This window comes from Atractosteus spatula, chromosome 5 (genome assembly GCF_055471065.1).
Source record: "Atractosteus spatula isolate fAtrSpa1 chromosome 5, fAtrSpa1.hap1, whole genome shotgun sequence".
NCBI classification, from domain to species: Eukaryota; Metazoa; Chordata; class Actinopteri; order Semionotiformes; family Lepisosteidae; genus Atractosteus; species Atractosteus spatula.
The window spans coordinates 42,220,422-42,236,344 of NC_142710.1; the positions used below are offsets into that span (position 1 = coordinate 42,220,422).

Sequence of the window (15,923 nt, forward strand, 5' to 3'; positions counted from 1 at the left end):
ATATTAAAATGGCAATATTACTATGTATTGCAAATATTTGCATATTTCCAAATTGCAAGCATGTATAGTACATTTATGCGACATATTTCTTAAACCTTCGGATACTTTCAGACTCTAGTTTCAATTTCTAGGGAATGCCTTGTGTGATATAAATTGTCCCCTTTTAATTAAAACTTGCTGATACCAATTAGGCTGCATAACAAGATAATAGATAGAAAAAGAAGCCTTTTCAGCAATAAACAGAAACGGATAACAGAAGTTAACTGATCAGTGTCACAAGTTCGGAGGCCAATCCCAAATGGGTAATTTGTATGAGCACAATACGACCTTGGTTCTCAGAAATAAAAACTCAAGAAATTCCCCTCGACTGTTTGAAATGGGAACTTATCCAGCAAATGTTGTTGCTTTAGTTTTATGTTGTGTAAAACAAACTTTTATGGTCAGATGAAATATTCTCAGTAATACAACAAACTCATGCCCCAGTTATCAAAAAGGGCATCTTTTTCCTATAAAACAGTGCCTTTTCTGAAATCAGTGGAATGAATCACCCACTGAATCAAACCTGGTCAGTCTCTGAGCACTTATGCACTTCTCCTCAAGCCTCATTAGTTTAGACAGCACCTGTGATCCCTCTCATACTGTCATGAACTTTTCCCACCAGTACCAGTAACCTTTGTTACTGTAATAAACGAATTACCTACACATTCTTTTCACTCTCGGCACAGACACCGACTGCTCTCCTGTCATGTTCCTGCCTCACTGTTTTGTTAGTTTCCTTTTTCGCCTTTTGCACACATAGACTTTGTATTTGAAATATCCAATGATACAATGATTCACATCCGTAAGAGAAACTGTTATCAGAAACAAATCAAAGCAGTTACAAATTACAGTTGCCCGTTTGTTTCACAATACACCCAAGTCCATGTAAGATTCTGAAAGAGTTCAGACTGAACAATGTTGTTAAATGTTATTGTGTATCATGGTATTGTACTGTTGTTGTATTGTATTATTGTCATATATGTAATACATTTATAAGTTATTGATGTGCAAGACAAATTCCCTTAGGGGGCAATATAGGTAATTCAATTCAAAGGAGTCGTGGGGTCTCCATGTTATCCATGTGAAAGCATTAAAGTCCTAACAGCAGGTTAGCCTGAATGTGGTTGGATCAGGGTTGGAAGGTGAGGAGCAGTTTAGAACATTAGGCCTCATCTTAGTCTGTTGTGTAGTTAGCAGTTAAGTGATCCTAAGATGGTATCCTAATAAACATCTCATTGTACTTGTGCATATGACAAACTGAACTAAGCCACTTAACAAATAAGCAATTTTTCTCAGTCACAAGGGAGAAAAAACAATAATACCTTCATTAGAGAACTGTAACACACACAATATCTGAACCCCTTATGATCTTGAACCAACCGGCAATTCTTCCCCTAAAGTAAGTGTGTGGTTACAGACTGAAGGTACTTTTTCTTGGAGGTGTTAGGCTGAGCGTGAAACTAGTAAATTCAAATGCCACGTTTTACCTAAAAGATTGAGACCATTTCCATTTAGAAAACACGCCATGTACTCAAATGAACAGCTAAATCCTCGGCATCCTTCAAGCCGCAGCCTGTGATGGGAGTCGGGACTCCGTCACCTGTTTTTGACGTATGTGGTTTACAATGTTTCTTTTGCGAGATGTTGTTATGGAAATAAAGTATATTTTGAGGAAAAAAAAATTGTGGTTTACAATTAAGCACATTCAGTCTTTGATTCATAATTTTATTTTACTAGCCTACCCTAAAAAGCAGTGCATTACAACTGAAGAAACCCCGTCTCATTCGTTATTGTGTTTGTCGTTAAAATGTACGCACCAAAACGCCCATTCACTAAAAAAAAATCGTTTTCTAAAAGTAAAAAATACATTTGCGGAAACCGTGCAGTAGGACAACCAAGCAAATCCGTAGTCGTTTCACAACGTATACTTAAATATCCTGTTGCGGACCAGGACACGGCCTGTATGCATCCTCTCAGTCCCCGGCGTTTCCTCTCTAACTACGGGCCTCACCTCGTTTGTTTTCTTGAAAGAGTGGGGGACGAATTCTTCGTTGCCTTATTTACACCATCTACAATCAAACGCCCTGTAGTATACTGAACTTCTGCAAACAACTGATTCCGTTCTTCTTCACTAACTGAAAATTAGATATGTCATATGAAACTGAAATTAGCGTTTCATTTAGCTAGCTACATTTATTTCGTAAATGCACACTGTATCCTTTACTTTCATTTAAAAGCGACATTTCAGGTGCAACCAAATCACTGCCAAATCCATCGCAACTCTAACTCATTCCATCACTTGTTTTGATTCACCCAAGAATTAAAGGGTATTGTTTTACGCCTCAAAACGCAAATCATTGTAATTGTAATCATTTACATCGATCGTCCATCATTAAAAGTGCTGTCAATGTCATAATCCGTGTCAAAGCTTGAAAGAAATGTGTCGTCATTTATAACAGACTCAATGTGCTTCCTCCCTACCTGTGGAAAACGGATATTTCTCATAAATCCATCCCCATTCAATTAAAAAACCTGAGCGCCCGTCTCCCCCAGATCCGTGTGTCAGATCACCCCTCCCACTTTCTACAGGCTCCCAGAAACGAGCAGGGTCTTAGCGCTGGTCTCCCGAAATTTGTAGTTAACATTTACATTCTTTCAATTTCGAACATAAAAAAATAATAGTAAACGGAATATATTTTAACATAAAAACTACAAACAAGTACGGTTAACACGATTGCATTGTTGTTAACTGTGCAATAATTTGTGGAGAGCTGTACATGATTGAGTACAATATGTTGACCCACGGAATCTGGGATATTGTAAGATGGAGAAACTAATGCAAAGTCGTTTACTACTTTACGATACGTCAGTTTAAATATATCATTAAATATCGGCGACGGGTTTATTAGTCATGTTAAAACGCAAAAACGGTGTAACCGGACATACAGAAGTCTTTGTATAATATAATACGTTTCCGAAAATAAAAGAAGACCTAAGGTATAGGTGTTACAGTTTGTTGTCAGGCAACACTTAAGGGGAAGCTATAGTTTTGTTTTAACACGGTATAATTTTATACACAGTACAATCATATTGTAATACGAATTTAAAGAGTGGAGAGTGCTGCACGTTAAAAAAGGCTAAAATACGTTCCGGTTTATAATTATTATACAATTACAAACCAGTATTTGCTCTGACTTACTGAAAGCCAGCAGAACACGCCCGATGAACACAATGGGTTAAAGCAGCAACACGGATACGCGTTACGCTACGTCATTTCTTAAGGACGGAAATGCGCAAAAGCTAAAAAAAAAAACACAACTCCGGCTCCTCCTTCTCCTGGCTGGAATGGGTTCCGGAAATTGACAAACTCGTGATGTTAGGGCACAAGCGATAGACGGTCACAGAGGGATGAAGAGGAAAATGTAGCGTGTAAGCGAAGGAGAAATGACATTTCTTTGATTTAGGACAACTTGACGACAACACCATGGAATACAGTTGGGCTTCTTCGGTGTCCAGCATTCTTGTTTAAAAGGGCAGTGAAATCCTCCCAGCTTTTACGGACGATCTTAGTTTCTCCACTCTGGATTTTCCAACCCCAGCTATAAACATGAAACACCTGGCTTTGGATCAGTTAGCAGACCTAGGCGAGTTTACTGGCGGCGGAGACTTGACGGAGTATTTAAAACAGAGTAATATGAAGAGCTGTAACTGGAGTGCTTTGCGCGATATCCGGATTAGCCCAGACGGGCAACACATCCATGTTATTCTCCACAAGCCAAAAGGTGGTCTCATGACTTTTGACAGATTGCAAAGAACTCACCAGCTGCAAAACCACAAGCACCTCGACGTGGGTTCGGGCACGTCCGTGAAGATCGTGGACCTCGTCTATTTAGGACAACGCGACAAAGACGGGGGATCGTCGGACCTCGCAGTGGTTCAGGAGAATGGAGGAGTAGAGTTCTGGAGATACGAGGAGTGCAAAGCGGGTTGGTATTTGCAGCAAACATCAGAATTGTGTAACAGCCCGAGGGCTAAAGTAGTTTCTGTCTGTGCCAGTGGAAATGTCATAATCTGGTCTGAGGAGAGACCCCCTTCAGAAAGCTCTTTATCTTCCACTGCAGCCCGTAATAACTTCCAATACTGCATTTGCACACGGACATACGAACTGGAGGAGCGAGGGGTCTGTCTGGGGGGCGTAAATATAATGTTACACAATAGCCCGCGGTACGCAGTGATCGCTTCGGCCGACAACGTTTACCTTCTGCCGGATAATAACGAGACAAAACTCAGCAGCATCTCCAAATTCTTTTTGACTTGGTCCCCAGACCTGGACAGCATTACGGTAAGTAGTGCGTGTAAGGGGACCCTCCTGAGGAAAGACTTGCATCTCGGCAAAGAATCTGATTTTAAGAGGCTGATTTCAGACTGTGTTGGTCTGCTGTCTACTATCAACCCTCCAGAAATCATTGCCTTTTCCGCTACTGGATGTGGTGGGCTGCTAGTGCTTCTGGGCTCAGGGTGGATCAGCATGTTACAGAAAGATGGTGTTCTCAGACGGATCTATAAACTTGCAGACAATTGCTTGTCCGACTGCTCTCTGTGTAGCAGTATGCATGTCTATGGTGGCGTTCTAGCCCTTACTGTAGACAGGACTCTTTATTTAATTGACATTAGATGTGGCACAGAACTGGAAAAAATCCCTTTAAAGAAAGAGGGAGTTCTCTTTGTGAATTGCAGGGAGAGGAACGTGCCTCACCTGTTAACAGAGTCTGGGTTGTTTGTGGCCAAACAAAGAGAGAGAGATTCGAGTCCTAAGACGCCGGGTCACTCGGAAAGTATCAGCCCTGAGTCTCTCTTGGTGGAAGCGGTCTTTGAGGAAGCCTGCAAATACTACCAGCGCCGAAGCCTGAGCAGCACGCAGCTGACAGTGGAGAAGCTGAAAAGTGGGGGCATGTTCCAGGCTCCCATCGCCCTCTCCTCTATCCTGAAAGGATACCTAAAGACCCAAAAGACCAGTGAGCGGATCCTGGGAGGCACCAGTGGCACTTATACAAAACTGCTGAGCTCGCTGGATGCCGAGCTAAAGAGCTTAGTGGCCTTGGAAGAGTTGAAGTCATCACTGGTCAAAGCCTCAGAAACTGAGCTGGCCCTTCACTGCGAGAACCTAGTAAGTGAAGAGGTCAGTCGGCTCTTATGCACAGAACTGGACCGGGAGAACCTGCTCTACCTGAATGTGATCTTCAGCACCTTCCCCCTGGAGTCCTGGCAAGCCCTGCAGATGGCCCTGCAGCTCAGGTCCTACGAGGAGGGCTCTCTCTCAGCCAAGGCAGCCCCCGAGGTCTGGAAGACAGTCCTGAGCCCTGTTCCAGCAGCGCATGCCACCCTACCCAATGGGCAGCAGTGCCCACCTGCGAATGGGGCGGTACCTGCCTTTGAGCTCATCTGCCGCTCTCTTTTCAGGTTCCAACCCAGGTGGCTGCCCCGGTTTGTGGAATTAGCCCAGCAGCAGCAGGCTGGCATCTCCTCCTGGAACTATGGGGCAAAGGACAGCCCTGACAGCCCGCCTCTGTACAAGCGGGCCCTGGCCGTACTGCCGGAGAAAGCGGAGTACCAGGAGGTCGAGGTGGAGCTGCTGCTGTGCAGCCAGCGGCCCAACGCCATCATGCAGGCCCTGCGCCTCCTCATGCAGTTGGGAAAGTGGGGGCGGGTCGCTCAGGTGGCGGAGAGGTTCTGCCAGCAGAGCCCCCTGCTCAATAAGGAGATCTTCACCACCCTCCTGGGGGAGGTGTCCCAGCACAGGGACCTGGATCCCTACTTGGACCTGCTCTGGACCCTGTGTCCCGAGGACCTCACCGTGACCAGCATCCTGAACATTGTCCTGAAGAACCTTTCTCCCTCCGCGCCAGAGCGCGGGCCCTTCCAAACCGATGGCAGCCAGCTGACCGTCGGGCTGCTGAAGCCGCTGCTCAGCAAAGTGCTGCAGAGAGAGACCAAGCCCAGCCAGAGGTACGCCGATATCCTCCAGTCGCCCTCCTTTCCTCCTCCCACACCCCCTCGACAGGTGAAGGGGCCGCCGCGGGCCGTCACCGAGCCAGCCATGGATTACCAGGATCCCAGACCTAGGACTCCCCCTGTGACCCCCGTGACGACGGCCTCCCCCTCGTGATTTCAGCTTTCCCACCGAAGCACTCGTGCCCCGTCTTTCCACTTATGCTCCGTAGCCCCACTCACAACTGTGTGTGATCAAATAAATGTCTGTATATATATACATGGCAAATGTTCATTGGGTTTGCAGTGGACACATGCACATCCGCAGCAGGGAGAGCACGACAAACGCCAAAAAAGTCTCGACTTTAAGTGACTGTAACGGTTCTTTCCATTTAATTACCCAAACCTTTCAAATCCAATTTCAGACGGTGTTGACTGTCCCAGACTGGCACGGAGTAATGTGGAGTTAATTACAGTGGCGTGATTTGACACGGGTTGGGTTAAAAGAACTGCTCTGTTTCAGATAAAGGTCCTGAATTTCACAGCCGGGGTAGATGAATTCTTGAAAACCTTTTGAAAGTCCGATGCACGTTCTGTGTATTTGATTTAAATTTGTGCTGGAATGTTTCGCCTCAAGGTTCAGATTGGAATTTGGGTCTTATTTACTAAGTTGCTTGACTTCATAGAGATCCTTTTTCAGTCATTGAAATGAACATGTGTTCGTGGGGATTTTGTGCATTTGCGATTGGCTAAATCTATTTAACTTTAAAGAAAGAGTTTAATTTGTCACTGAAGTGTTGTTGCAGTGTTACTATAGGCACTGTTTTTTTTTTTTAATCGCGTGCAGCATCACTTATTATGGCACTATTTTAAATAGCCTATGTAATACTGAGATTGAATTTCAAGATTTGAGTTTCAGATCTTTATTTAAAAATGCATATTGTCCAGTAGCCTAGTAAATCTGACTTTGTTTGAAAACCCTGGGAATGTTGCACCATTCTTTGTATGAAGTTGTGTGGACTTTAAAACCATGGATCACACTGCCGTATGTATCATAAGATACAGGTAGAATAAAACTGTTTTACTGACAGTTTTGTTACCCTAAAAATAACAATAAAATGACTGTAATAGAATCGAGTTAAAAAACAAAATGTATTGACACTCAATCTCAGCGGTACACAGAGGTGTACAGTCTATAACGGCATATCAACTGAGAAAATAGCATTTTTAAATCTTGTGGGCATTACAGCACATTAATTTTAACACCCTTTTTTATCATGGAAAATGAAATCTTAAAAGACAAACCAAAATAAAAGCATTTTAATTTTATTGGCACTTAAATTAGTAAGTTCCTGAGCTATTTCTGCCACTCTCCAACATTTTTCATTAGGATGAGAACAGGGTTAACTGTTCGGTAATGGTTTTATAGTATTGTCAAGTTGTAGTGTGTGGATGTGGTGTGTGGTGTCTGGAAGGGTTAATCATATCGTGGTTACTGATGCTAGAACCTAAAGACTGTGTGGCAGAAAAGATGCTTACCAAATGCTATCCATTGATGGTTGAACACAAAAAGAGCATTATTAAAGTTCAGGCTTTCTGGCTGTTTAATGGTTGACTGCTTAAACTGTGTAATCCATGAAAATACTGCATGTAATTTAACGATTTGTGTATTTGTACATTTTTGTGTATTTTTGCTGTATTTCCATGCAGTATTTATACACAGATGTATAAAAACTCTTCCTCATTAAATGTTCAGATTTGACATAAAAAAAACAAATACAAAAAAAAGGAGCAGATAATAACACCTGGTAGTTTGGACAAAGGGTCTGATGCCCTCACTCGTTTTTAAACCTGAGAGGGGTTTATATACTGTATAGTTGTATGTCCATGATTTGTTGGTATGTCACACTTGCAAAAGTAGCTTTAATTCTTCAACTTTTCAAGGTTAAGTAAAAACTAAATATGCACAGTTAAATCATTGCTGTGGTGCAAGTGTTTACATCTGGCTGTAGCAAAAGAACTGCATAAAATCTTATTTCTGTGATGTAGACATTAGTTGACACAAAGTTCAAATGAAAAACAGCCATGCTGTTACAAAGTGTAATTAAGATTTATAATTCACGATTCCTGCTTCTACCTTAATTTCCAGAGGTGTTTGTGCCAATAATTGTTCTGTCAGATTCCCAGCAGGTCTGACGTAGTCAGGCAATTACCTGTCTGGAGTGCCACTCTGCTTCCTGGGCAAGATTGTTTTTAAACAAGATATTATGATTTAGCGCTACAGGAGACAGATGAACACTAAGGAGACTCATTTGATAGCCTTGCCTTTGAACACCACCGATCTCTGCGGGACAAAGTGCATTAATAATTACTCCCGCTCCGTCGTGAAACTGACAGAGTCAACCCAATAGACATGAACATTAATAGTGAAACACAAACCAGATGACACGAGTGAACATACAGAGGAATGCATTTAAAAATGAGAACAGAAGGCACTTTTTTTTCTACACATGCGGTAGTACCCAGCCATGTTATCAAAGTCAATAACCTGACTTTCAGGGAGCATCTACAGCAGGAAGATCTCAATTAGCTACTAGCAAGTAAATGAGCTAGATGGGTCAAATGGCTTCCTCGTTTTCTAACCTTTCTTCTGTTTGTTTTTTTACTGACAAAATGTCCATAACGCAACAATAAACAACATTGTTTTTTTTTTCTTTCATTGGTAGAATGTTATCAGACTGTAAAGTGAAGAATAATAGCTTCATCACAAAAGCCCATGAGGGAGGAGGCTGCAGTGGCAGGGTAAAACGTTGTCTTTCATAATGAGTGATGCTAGTAGAGGTGAAAAGGGCTCCCAGGGGATATTTCATCAAATAAGAAAAGAAAAACTAAAGAGAATATGTTGGTCAATAAAAGTGGCAGAATACAAGAGCGCACGATTTTTCACTTCACTTTGGCTGCCGTTCGCCCGTTATTGAAATGTCATTGGCAGTGGAGAGAGCACGTGGCACGTATCCCTGATGCCAGTTTTGTGTGATCTAGAAATCCGCCTACAAAAAAACAATCCACTCCAATTCCACTTACTCTGCATTTCCTTTCAGTCCGCTAAGCATTTTCCAGGCTGCAGTAAACCTTGCTGAGCACATCTGATGCAAATTCACCCACAGTCTTTAAGACAACTTCAAATCTGCTGGTGCCACATTACTACAAGAACAAGCAAACCTCTCGAAAGCCTTGTGGTGCAGCCGGTCTCACTGTCAATGAAACCCCTGTCCGTCCCACTGTGCAAGGTGTAGGGGATGCTTGTCAAATTAGAATGCACTTCAGATGTGCTGATGTCCTTTAAGTGCTTGTATCACTTCTATTGAGCACATGTACTTGATAATTACTGTATCCCTGAATACGTTACAAGAATGCATATGGTTGTTAATCGCGAGTACAAGAACTGTTAAAATTGGTTTCCTTTGGGAAAATGAATTTTTAATTTGTTAAACGTTTCCAACACATTAGTGCTGTTTTCTGTCAAAGTCAACCTGTATTGATATATCAGTAACCTATTCAATTTCCATGTTCTTCTGTTTCAGTTTAGGATTGCAGTGGACTGACGAAAATAACTTCCTGTTGTTCAAGGTTATTTCTCACTTTTGATTAAAAAAGAAGCTTCAGTGTTATAGCATTAGAGAGCTTCTTATTCAGCACTTAAAAATCCATCTGGCTACCTGATCCATGCTCTCAAACTAACAAGAATTAGACTGGTGAAGTGGACACAGCTGCATGAGTGAGGCTACTATAACATTAAAGCCTTTAAATGTAGCTTATGGCAGAGCATTAGGAATATCAGTGTTGTAGTGCCCTACACCTACAGTGTATCACACAGAATTCAGACTGGTGAAGAAATTCTTTGCAATTTTTACTTTACATAATATCTGTTTTACGTGATACTTTTATTATCATTTTACAACATTATTTTACAAAGACTTGACTTTTTTGGCTATGCCTGCTCGCAGTCTGTGAAAGATTGTGTCAAGTGACCCACTCAGGGTAACCGACAGCTCTCAATTCCAGAGAGGTGCTGTTGCACGCCCCTGTTTTGTTTTGAACTGTGTTGCTCTCCTAATTAAAAACCAGATAAAGTATGATGTGGCCAATAAATAAATGCTGTCTGACATCTGCATCAGAAATCTGGATTTTCCTTTTTTCTCTATATTGACACTGTCCAAGATTAATACAGTTTATTAATTAATAATGGTTTCCTTGAGTGGTAAAGCTGAAAATTTGTGAGACATTCCTTAGGAAGTAAAGAGAAGTATGAGGATCTGGCTGAGCATTAGTATTGGAGATGAGTGACTCAATTCCAAACAGTAGAGAGGAGGCTTTAACACAGCCTTAAATTGTAAAATATGCAATTAGAGACCAGCAAGGCAACTGTCCTCCCCCAGAGTGTTAGTATAAAAAAGAAAACCAAACAGCCACCAAGTGTAGTTTTGGCAATACAACAGATCTGTAGAATGTCCTGAAAATTGAGAGTGATTTCTATTCTTCATGGATTGTCACCTATCTTTCTGTCATTTATCATTGGGCTACCAGCCATCCTCTTGCTTAATAGGAACTGAATGATCAGCGAACTCCAGCATTGAAAATAAAATGTGTCCTTCTGCACATAATTAAGAAAACTAGCCTAAGTATAGTATATATGTGTATGTCAGAACTCCATAATGATGAGCAAAATGTGTTGTAAAATGTTTGTAAATTAACATAGTTACAAATTAAATGTAACTTGAATTATCTGCTAGTCTGAAGAGTCTTGTGATTTTGTGCTAGTAAAATTCAAGAAGCATTAGGACACATTGTGTAGCCTCTCACTCAATACAGTCTATTCAGCTGTAAAAGTAACGCCACTTTTCCAGAATGCAAATCTCTTCAATTTGTCTCCTGAGCTGTAAAAACTCCCTATTAGTCTGACTTGAGATTTTTTGCTTATGTGTAAAACCTTCACCTCACCACAGGGTTCCATTCTAATTTAAGCACAAAGCACAGATAAAAATGCTGGAATCTTGTGTTGCTTTGAATGTACACACAGTGCTAGGACTGCATCTTATGACCTGAACTTTCTTGAGGCGTTCAAGAATCATGACCTCAAATGAGGACAGATTTAAATTCCATCATTTTACACTTTGCAGACAATGGTCTTTGGTGTAATTCAGCATTTCCAATGTCACGCATTGGCAGTGTGTATTCTAACAATATGAGAATTATAAAGCAATACAAAGCATTTTCTTCAAAAATATTCAAAGAAAATATCAGTGTTCAAATGTCTTTGGTATTTTTCAGCTATTTTCAATCATTCCTGCTTAAAAGGTTAGATATTTTCTCAAATCACAACAGTGCAATTACTTATTACCATGTTAACGTTGAAGTTGATGTCAGTATTTTTTTGATCCATAAAATCCATCCTTCTATCTTCTAACTGCTTTTATCCAGTACAGGGCTATGGGGAGCTGGAGCCACAAGACAGGATTGTTATAACAGCTAAATGGAGTTTAGTTAAACAGAAGTTTAGCTGGAGGTCAAATTCTTATCTGGCACTCCTGCTTCCCTACATAAAGTATAAATACTCCCAGCCTGAATGCAGCACTACACTCATCTTTTCTACCACTCGGCGATTCAGTTTGTCACAGACAGACATGTTTCACACTCAACGCTGCTGGAACCTTACCTCCATCTTCATTGTGCTCATCTCCTGCAAGCCAGGACCAGAGTGGCTTTCTCAGCTCTTCAGCCTCAACCCTGCACCTAAAACAAGTGAGTGGTTCTGCTACTGTTGTGCCATCTGCTCTTTTAATTCAGCTCTGCCAGTGTCAAACCTGCCATGAACTTCAACAATCTGTTGCAGTTTTGTCAGCCCTTCCTGCTAGCTCTGTATTCCTAATCCCACTTGCTCCTCTCTTCTTCCTTCCCTCCTTTTCTCTCCATTTTTGGTCGAGTGTCCAACTCACTGAGCCCACGGCGCCAGCCTTATGTGTGGTGTTTCTTCTCTGTCCTCCATCGTTCTTTTTGCTGGCCCCGATCGCTCCCTCACACTCTGCCCCAGAGGTGCAGGCGCACGGTGTCAGTCTGCACAGGACCCAGGCTTCCTCACTCATACTCCACACTGTCCCGCTGTCCCTAGCATTCGAGCCTAGGCTGCTACAGCTAAGAGTCTCCCCCCCCATTTACTCCCTTTCTCAGATGGCAAAATTGGGCTTCTCCTCTTCCCCCTTTACAAAGTTTACAGCCCCAAACATGATATTAATAAAAATAATTCCTTACACTCCATTCAAGGCTCTTTACAGGTAATGGGGACTCCCCTCCACAACCACCAATGTGCAGCCCCACCTGGATGATGTGACACCAGCCAGAGTGCACCAGTACACTCACCACACACCAGCTCTCAGCGGGGAGGAGAACAGAGTGATGAAGCCAATTCATAGATGGGGATAATTAGGAGGCCATGAGTGGTAAAGGCCAGAGGGAAATTTGACCAGGACACTGGGGTCCAACACCCCTACTCTTTTTTAATTTTTAATGACCACAGAGAGTCAGGGCCTCCGTTTTACGTTACGTCTTATCTGAAGGATAGCGCCTTTTTTTACAGTATAGTTTCCCACCATTATACTGGGGCATTAGGACCCACCCAGACCACAGAATTTGTCCCATGATGTCTCCCATCCAGTTACTGGCCAGGCTCACACCTGCTTAGCTTCAGTGGGTAGCCAGTTGTGGATTGTAGGATGATATATTTGCTGGCATCATAACCGATATTCTCTCTTCTGGGGGTTCCACTAGGAATACGTTCTCATCTGCTCCGTCCAGCAACCTTCAGCCAGCGGTAGCTCTCTTCCTACTTCCACGTCAAGCTGCTCTTCCAGATCACTGCAGTGTCTCCCACTGCCTGCTACAGAGCTCCAACCTCAAGCTAACAGGTCCTGTCAGTGCTGACACCCACCATAAGCACTCACTCACAGTGTTCCTCCGAAATACTGTATATCTAAATCTATTTGAGCAAACAAGCTCCAGCCTGCATCTCGCACTGTTCTGCATCTGCACCTTCTGCTTGGCTCCTGTGGAGCTGCAGCCGAACCAACTACCTCTTGCCCCACTGTTCGAAATCTGCATCAGTGTTTTGGGGATTCTTTCTGGGAGATCAGATCTCCGACCAGCACTGTGAAGGGGGTTGGGTGAGGTCAACACCTCTGCAGTAGATTTGGAAAAAGAAACAGTCCAGGCTACAGAGGTAGTGAAGTACTGAAGTCCAGGCACAGCAGCAGCAGTATGTGAGAACAAGAGAGCTCTGCCGGTTTCTCTGACAGGTCTTTTTTATAGCCTGTAGTAGCTACTTCCTCCTGCTGGCTAAAATGACAAATTACCTCATCCTATGGTTAGGAGCAGACCTTCTCCCCTGTAAAACTTAAAAGTTCATTTGGCTACTTATAACAATCTACAGTACAATCTGCTCCTTTGTTTTCATCAAATAATACCCAACTTGATGATCAGACAATTTGTCCCTGTCGGCTGTCTGCATTACATTTTTATCATGTCACAAAAACATGTTTTTATCAAAACTTGCTAGATATAAGCAATTTTTGTTAAGTTAACAGTGTTCTGGTTACAGTTATGTTATAAAATCATAAAATTCAATCATTTATGACATTTCCTAATCCTGGCAAGTTAATATTTTGGTTTTAGATGTGCTATCTCTTCCTATTCACCTGCTCACTTCATCATTAGAATTTGACCCAACTGCTGAAATGGAGTTTAGATAAGCAGAAGTTTGGCCGGAGGGCACATTCTAATCTTGCACTTCTCCTTCCTTTTGAAACTCCGTGGCTGAACACGAAGCTAAGCAAATCTTTTTCTAGCAGCTCTCCTTTCACCCCCAACTCCACTGTTGCAGCGTTTTCTCCCTGCATCCTTCATAAGTGAGGAGAGATGTGACTGAGCTGGTCTCGGACCAGCACTATCATTTCCTTAGCCGGATGGGCTTAAGCCGAAGTACTAAGTATGCTATCCCTTCGTTCTTGTTCCATCATTAGAATCGGACCGGACTGGTGAAACGTGTCCCAAGAACCATGGGCACTGTGATGTGAGGCCGGGCCCTTGTCCCTGAACTCTGTTCCTGAGGCTGCATGTCTGCTGTGTGAGCGCTGGGAGAGGACTGCTGGAGTGTCCCAACAGTACAGCTGTTCATTTGCAGGCTGTTGTGAGAGAGGATGATGTTACCAGCTTGCTCCACTTACCACACAGCTTCACATTCAACCAGCACTTTCCCCAAGGCCATGTGAAAACTCCTGTCACCCCGGATTAACACAGACGTCTGCAGAGGGGCTGTGGAGGTGTGGCCATTCGACGTCCTTTTGCCAAGATGAGTGGCTCTGCTGTATCTGCAAGTTGGCATGGACTTTAATTAAAAGTAGATTAACCTTTTGTTGTTTTGTAAGCACAACACTCACCTTTCGAAAAGGTCTAGAATGTCTTTCTCTTCTTCCCCGTGAAGGACACAAAAAGGGTAGTTCTGCTACAATGGACAGTGAGCTTACAGGGGAAAAAAAGGTATTAATGTTGCAGTGATTGGGTCAGGATTCCAAAACAGACTGAATACACATCTCAGCTTTTGAATTGAGCAAAATATTTAATTGACAAAATGGTGGTCAATAGGTCTATGGTCTGAACATTCTCAATAGCTATACTATATGTATAGTAATAACAGGTAGAGTTGGAGTTGCCAGCTGATTCAGTTTAAAGCCGGACATGTTGAATCTGCATACGCTTCTCCTCCTTCTTCCTCTACAAGTTTTTTCAGCATACTCTCAAAACTACCCTGGGTGCCTGGAACCAGGAGAAATTCTGTCAGTTTCAGACACAAAAATAATTACTACTATGACAAACTAGAAAAAACTCTCTTTAATGCTAGTTCCCTGATCACTAAGTCCACAGAACAGTCAACCCTCGGACTGCAATCTAAAACTCCCATTATGTTGAAGAGAAAATTGACCATTCTGTTCTCTCAAGAGGAAAATGACCGGCATTTACCATGTCACAAATGGTAATGGTCAGGGTTGATTACTTGTTGCTAGGCAATGTGCTAATTTTGAAGAACAGAAATAATTCCTTGAATTTGTATAGCACTTTACATATAGGAGGAAACTCTCTGCAGTTCCCACCTGGATGATAGTCATTCTGTGCCAGCAACCCTGGAGAAGTGAGGACCAGAGAAGGCACCCCTCCTATAACAGGCCCATGAGAATTTAACCAGTAGTCAGGACCACCTACAGCACAGTGTCCTCTCTCATCATACATAGGCACTGTTTTGGATATGCTGTTCCAAGGGACCATAACTGAATAGTGCCACCTACAGGTCCGACTACCAGCATCAACCTGCTTTTCTTAGAGGCATGTGGTCAGGTGTGTGTCCTCCCTCCAGAACATTTGAACAATAAAACAACCAGGTGTTTTTCAAACCTTTGGAGGTCTGAAAAAATCAGTTTTAAAGAATTAAACATCTAAGTTGGATTCCAATACAAGAGCAAAAAGTAAATGCAGTTGCAGGCGGATGGAGACAATCACTGCTTAAAAGTATTTTAGCAGTAGAGCATGTGTGAACCTGTGCTGTTGCAGTGACATGCTTCATGCTGCCTCACAATATGGTGGTTACCTCTGTACCACAAGTTGGCAGTGCTAATGGAACAGTCTAAACTGACTAGACTTGTACTGTGGGTGTTCCCACATTCTGGAGGTCTTGTTACCTGAAAGTAATTACAGACTTGCGGTACATGGAGAGATTTATTCTGAAGGAATGTGCAAATAACTCTTCATCTGAGGTATATAAGGTGTGCTACACACCTCTAGTGACCCATGCC

The 15,923-nt window shown here is 42.5% G+C and overlaps 2 protein-coding genes across 3 annotated transcripts in view; one reads left to right on the forward strand and one right to left on the reverse strand.

Moving 5' to 3' along the window:
- Nucleotides 1–2,620, reverse strand: part of armh3 (armadillo like helical domain containing 3) — an 82,817-nt gene extending 80,197 nt beyond the window's left edge. For both annotated transcript variants that reach the window (XM_088916836.1, XM_088916838.1), the window contains exon 1: nucleotides 2,521–2,620. The gene's annotated coding sequence lies outside the window, so the exon portion shown is untranslated. The remainder of the gene's footprint in view (nucleotides 1–2,520) is intronic.
- Nucleotides 2,621–3,417: 797 nt separating this feature from the next.
- hps6 (HPS6 biogenesis of lysosomal organelles complex 2 subunit 3) lies at nucleotides 3,418–10,812 on the forward strand. Its single transcript, XM_088917837.1, has one exon. It carries the CDS (start codon nucleotides 3,647–3,649, stop codon nucleotides 6,203–6,205), a length of 2,559 nt encoding a protein of 852 aa, XP_088773963.1. The 5' UTR covers nucleotides 3,418–3,646; the 3' UTR covers nucleotides 6,206–10,812.
- Nucleotides 10,813–15,923: the final 5,111 nt, after the last annotated feature.

Coding starts and splice junctions, on each gene's coding strand:
- hps6 (XM_088917837.1), top strand. CDS start 3,647: ATGAAACACCTGGCTTTGGATCAGTTAGCAGACCTAGGCGAGTTTACT.